This window comes from Myotis lucifugus, unplaced genomic scaffold, assembly GCF_000147115.1.
Source record: "Myotis lucifugus unplaced genomic scaffold, Myoluc2.0 scaffold_163, whole genome shotgun sequence".
NCBI classification, from domain to species: Eukaryota; Metazoa; Chordata; class Mammalia; order Chiroptera; family Vespertilionidae; genus Myotis; species Myotis lucifugus.
Window position 1 is genome coordinate 2,942,346 of NW_005871211.1, and position 6,133 is coordinate 2,948,478.

Below are 6,133 nucleotides of genomic sequence, written 5' to 3' on the forward strand. Positions count from 1 at the left end.
TGCGCATCATAGTGACCAGTCAACCAGTCGTTCGGTCATTCGGTCGCTTCAGCTTTTATATAGATAGACAGAAAGTTCACTAAACATCAAAACAACACACACATGTTGTTTTGATGGCATGGAAGTTTCTTCCTAATACCAGATGAGAAAGGTTACAAAGCAATGCGCGTAGTACAATTCCACGCTTGTGCAAATCAGGTACATGCACAGAAGTAGGATCTACACGAACATTCGTTTATTTAAAAATATTTATTGAGATGTACTATGTGCCAACACGATTTATTTGGAAGACATCTCTACAAGGTACTACCTCATGCAGAGCCCAGCGCATGCACTGCCACCCCAGGTCCTGCACGGCCCTGTGCAACCCCACGTTCTGCATGGTGAGTGGATGAACTGAGGGCAGTAAGGACACCAGTAACACATGATGCACGACAGTCACTTCACAGGAGTACAAGGTTGACGCGCGTCCTATGAGTGTGGAACTAGACCTAGCTTAGGAACACTGTGCCCCAGCCTGTCCACAGGTGGGCACTGTGGACAGCACTGTGGACACCTGGAAACACAGCTACTTCTAGAGGACAGACACGGGCCGTGACAGTGGCTAGGGCAGCCCGAGCGTTTGTCGTGGGGCCACAGAGAAGGGTGTGACCGCCTGCAAGGCAGAGTGAGCGTCCGCAGGTTTCACAAGAAGGAGTGTTCACATCTGGTGTGAGCTCCTCGCTCCTGTGCGTTCCTCCAACAAGCTCACACTGCTTCCCAAAGAGAACTTCAACTGTCATCTCCAGATCGGAAAGACTTTCTCTCCAACCTGAAAAAGACAAAGGAAACAAGTCAATCAAATAGCAAATCATTAAAGTTTGATTAACACGCAGTATTTCCTAGTAATAATTTAATATTGGACAAGAGAATGGCATTCAGGTGCAGAATTTTTTTAAATGACAAACTTTTAACATAAAGTTACCGAAAAGCAAAGCACAAAACAGGAATCAAAAATAATGAGAGTCCTAGTGGGTTTCGCTCAGCAGATAGAGCGTTGGCCTGTGGACTGAAGGATCCCGGGTTCGATTCCAGTCAAGGGCACATGCCTGGGTTGCAGGCTCCATCCCCAATAGAGGGCTTGCAGGAGGCAGCTGATCAGTGATTCTCTCTCATCATTGATGTTTCTATATATATCTTCTCCCTTCCTCTCTCTGAAATCAACAAAAATATCTTTTTAAAAAATAAACAATGGGAAACCATGTGATGATTTTCTTTTCCCTCCTACATTAAGCCCAGGTCTGAAGAAGAGAATCCATTTCTCAATGGCCTCTGAAGCGGAAGGCCTGCCAACTGCACTGTTTCACTTGTGGGAACAATGGCTCTTCAGTCCTCAAACTGCCACCTGGTCAGACCATGTCCCTCACACCGCACAGCTGCACACCCAGTGCCTGTGGGCACCAAGTGTGTGCCAGGCTGCATGATGGCTCAGCCCTCGGCCCCTTCTCTCCACTCATGGCTCCCGGACACAGAGGGGTGGCCCCAGCCAGTCTGGGTCTCCTCTCACTGACTAGCTGTGTCACAGAACAAACCACTTACCTTCCTGCACCTCCGTTTCCTGTTCTGGAAATAACAGCATCCACTGCCCATCATGAGAATGAGAAAAATGATGCAGACAAGGCGTGGCCATGGTGTCTGGCCAGGGCAGGGAGTGTCCGCCACGGTGATCCGCCGACCCATCCCCCAGCCCAGCACCACAACATACGCCTTTACAGCTAAATATCTTACTCTCTGCAACGTGGGGTCCTGTCTGGAAGTGACAGACCAGCTCAGAGCGACGGACATGTGCCTCCTCCACACTGGGTTTCTCTGCAGCACAATCGAGCCTGTGAGCACATCCCCTGCGTGGACGGGGACGGGCTCGTCCATCATAAACAGCACCTGCTTCCAGTGGGTGGTGCTGCAAGACACGGGGGTGGCATTACTGGAGCCCTCCTTAGGCCAGACTCTTAGGGTTACTGCAGGCAGACACAGCCCAGCGAGGACACGGCTGCTGGACACTGCTCAGATCCCGGGAGTGGGGAGGGGGGCTCACCCTGGTGGCCCCGGGAACACTGGGGTGCTCAGGGCACATGGCCAGACACAGGATCCCCGTATGGTGCCTATTCCCCAGCCCCTCAAAGGGTCAACCCGGCCTCCATATCCTGGCACAGCCAGTGTCCACCCCAAGTCACCCAGCTCTTTCTCTGAGCCACTGATGCCGCGGTTCTAGTTTCCGCAGTTAAGAAGAAATACACACTGAGGAAACTGTCCAAAACACGCTATTTCTGTGAAGTTAGATTGCTGCGTACAACACACTGTGACATCTGGGGGAACAGTAACACTCTGGGACCCTTTAAGTTCTGTAGGCTCATCCCCTGTCATGTCCTCTCCCCGGCATCCAATGTGGCCCCAGATCATGCCCAGCTGAGGCGACGCTCGGGCCACCTCCCTCAGCCACCATGGGGGTCTCTTTCCCTGGCCCTTCAACGAGCTTGAGTCCTCTGGCTGTGCCATGCCCACCGCCACCCTGTCCCTGCTACCACCTGCGTGTAGACGGGCCCAGGCACACAGCGCTCACCGCTGGTTCCTAGGTGAGCGCTCGCATCTGTGCCGGGGGCCCCGGGAGGACTAGCTGCAGTCCCAGCCCGGCAACCTCCACAGGACATTCTGGGCAAGCAGCTCTCGGCCTCACTCGCCGGGGTCCTTCAGGCCTAAACAGCATAACCACTCCCCGCCCTCGGCCTTGCTCACTCCTAGCTGAGCCCTGTGCCTGAGGGCGTGGCAGGGCAGTTACTGAAAGCCCCCATGAAGGCAGCATTTCCACGGGCTGCTGGGTCAGCACCATGAGCAGACATCAGCTCCCGGTGTGGGCACAAGTGTGCAGCCACAAAACGCTGTGTCTCAGGAAACATCTGCCTTCGGCAAAAAAGTCTGAGTAAACACCCCTAGAATGCTGCTAACTATGAAAAGCGGTAGCAGCCCGGCTGCGGTGGCTCAGTGGTTGAGCGTCGACCTATGAACCAGGATGTCACGGTTCATTTCCCAGTCAGGGCACATGCCCAAGTTGTGGGCTCCATCTCCAGTGTGGGGTGTGCAGGAGGCAGCCGATCACTGATTCTCTCTCATCACTGATGTTTCTATCTCTCTCTCCCTCCCCCTTCCTCTCTGAAAGCAATAAAAATATACTTAAAAAAAAACCTGTAGCAGCGTTTAGGGCAACTGAGAAAACAAAGCCTGCTCAACCCCGAGCCCCGCTCTGTTCATCCAGGGGGGCCAGGAGCAGCCTGAGGAAGCCAAGTGCAGGGACGAGTAGGGGCACAAGACCCCAACTCACCTCCACCCAGCCTGGGCCCCGGCGCCCACCCACTGCACACCTGGCTCCACATCGCAGCTCCCCAACCCAGGGGTCAGCTGGTCTAGAGAGATTTTAAGTCAACGTTCACTATTACTAGATCTTTAAATTCATGACTCTGTCGTGCTTTTTGTCAGGCCAATAACTTGAAGGCAAGCCCTTTTACGCTCCATGGGCACCCGTGCGCCAGCGGGAGGAGCAGACACTCACGGATGGAACGGTCCCGTGCTCAGCACCAGCTGTGGCTCCTCTTCCTCCAGGTTCTGAAAGCGGACACTGAACCAGGCCGTAAACCCATGCAGAGTGCCGGCTTTCTTGATATCAAAGCACAGCTCGCCTTTCATTGTCTGTGATCAGACAAACAAAAAGAAAACGGACATGGGTTCATAGGCCCGTGACACAGGCTACCTCAGCTCTGTCTGAGCGAGACTCGGCAACCTCTCCTCCGCTCGGGCACATTTCACAGATCCCACCACACTGCCGGTACCACCATCTCAGCAACTGTGAAACAAACCTGTCACTTGCTAGTTTAACTGGACGCGTCAAAAAACCATCCCAAATATCCTCCTAGGGAAAGTAGATACTAAAACTTGCGTTGTGAATTCAAATGAGCAGATAATCAGAAAAGGTGTTCAAGCAATCTGGGCCTCATTTGCCTAATTTTCTGCCCCAAAATTCGTGAATACCTTCTCTTCTCAGTTCTTTGCATAGAAAGTTCAAGGCTGGGTCTCTACAATTGTAGCTGAAACTAACAAAACCTCAAAATTTCAGTTTGCATACTGATTTACCACCAAACTCCCAGTTGGGGGTTGGGGGGGGATGGTTGGTTGTATTTACCATCAAACTCTCAGTTGGGGGTTGGGGGGGGATGGTTGGTTGTGTTCAAACATTGTCTCTCCCAAAGGGATGGTCCTGAACCTACATACGCCCTTATGACAAGAGAAGGTAAGTAAAAGAAAGAACTAAATTTTGTCAAGGATAGCTAAAAACACTTAGAAAAAAATTTTTGTTAAAATTCCATCATAAGCCCAGCCAGTGTGGCTCAGTGGTTGAGTGTTGACCTATGAAGCAGGAGATCACAGTTCGATTCCTGGTCAGGGCACATGTCCGGGTTGTGGGCTCAATCCCCAGTGTGGAGCATGCAGAAAGCAGCCAATTAATGATTCTTTCTCATCATTGATGTTTCTATCTCTCTCCCTCTCTCTCCCTTCCTCTCTGAAATCAATTAAAAAATATATTTTTTAAAATTCCATCATGAAATTGGATATAATTTATTTGAATCTGAAGATGCTGATAATATTAAACTTAAATCTTTAAAAATAATGGAAGATGTTAAAGAGGTTAACTAGAAAGAAAATAATGTAAACATATAAAAGAAAATCAGAATAGACCATAAGAAAAAAAGACTATGGGAAAATCAATAGCAAAAAGCGTATAAATCTGTGTCTTTGTATAACAAGTTTCCCACATGTGTGCACCGATTACACAGCCTCACCTCCAGTTCAGCGATCTGCACCGTTCTCATGTCCAGCTGTAATATAGTGCACGGCTCAGAGAGACAGTCTTCTGGTTTCAAAATGTGGTTATACTTGGGCTTTGAAAAAAACTCCTTAATTGCTAACGATCTGGGGAAAAGGTCAGAGTAATTACTCAAAGCCATCACCAACAGCTCAGGTTCAGACACACGTGACAACAGGGCATGCCTTTTCTCTTCTGTATTAGCAGGAACTCTACACCACTGTCTGCAGCCCTGAAAGCCCAACTCTGGGTCCCTCCCCACCCCCTGACCCTCCCCACAGGCCAGGCAGCCTGAGTGTAGCAATGGGTCCCTCCCCCCAACCCTCCCCACAGGCCTGAGTGTAGCAATGGGTCCCTCCCCCCAACCCTCCCCATAGACCAAGCAGCCGGAGTACAGCAATGGGCACTTCCCTTTTGCCCTCTTCACGAGGTCTGAACACATAGAAAGCAACCTTCACCACATACCCAGGATACACAGGGTACAGTGTGTGTGGGGTTTTTTTTAGAATCTATCCTATATAATAAAAGGCTAATATGCAAATTGACCGAACAGCAGAACGACTGGTTGTTACGACACACACTGACCACTGGGGGCAGAAGCTCAACACAGAAGCTGCCCCCTGGTGGTCAGTGTGCTCCCACAGGGGGAGCACTGCTCAGCCAGAAACTGGGCTCACGGCTGGGGAGCACAGCGAGCCTCTCCTGCCTCTGGGGCAGTGCTAAGGACCCCTTGGGGGATATCCGACTGCCTGCTTAGACCCACTCCCCTGAGGGCCTAAGACAGCAGTTGGACAACCCCCAAGAGGTCCCAGACTGTGAGAGGGCGCAGGCCGGGCTGAGGAACCCCCTCCCCCAATGCACAAATGTCATGCCCCGGGTCTCTAGTGTTATTATAAAATACCTTTCATGGAACTTCTATTATACAGCAAATAAAAAATATATTCCTGTTCTAGGTTATTCCTTAATAAATGCAGTGAATCAGCAGGACTGAAGGCACCTTCTTGGGCCTGACTCTCAGGAGACACCGCTGGACCTCCTGCATGGCCCTTTGCATGTCCTCCCCTAACATTCCATTTCACAGGCTGATCTCTGTGTTTGCCAGTAAGTAATCAGTTATTTACCATGGAAATGTTTCAAAAATTAAGGACAGTAGTAACTTCTGAAATAGCAAATATAGGTAAACATTTTAATAAAGATTCCACTGTATGTACATATTTTAATAGTTTTCTCTGATGATAAAAA

The 6,133-nt window shown here is 50.3% G+C and overlaps 1 protein-coding gene across 3 annotated transcripts in view; it reads right to left on the minus strand.

The window, feature by feature from the left end:
• Positions 1 to 230: 230 nt before the first annotated feature.
• The window catches only part of LOC102434417 (protein arginine N-methyltransferase 2), a 25,928-nt gene continuing 20,025 nt past the window's right edge, over positions 231 to 6,133 (minus strand). The window contains exons 7-10 of one of the 3 annotated variants that reach the window (XM_006095958.3): positions 4,869 to 4,998; positions 3,584 to 3,720; positions 1,768 to 1,939; positions 231 to 811 (exon numbers count right to left, since the gene is read on the minus strand). In XM_006095958.3, coding sequence (XP_006096020.1) covers positions 779 to 811; positions 1,768 to 1,939; positions 3,584 to 3,720; positions 4,869 to 4,998 — 472 coding nt within the window. In that variant the 3' untranslated portion in view covers positions 231 to 778. Of the gene's footprint in view, positions 812 to 1,767; positions 1,940 to 3,583; positions 3,721 to 4,868; positions 4,999 to 6,133 lie in introns of those variants that run through there. The other 2 variants (XM_014461941.2, XR_002831007.1) reach the window with 2 other exon arrangements.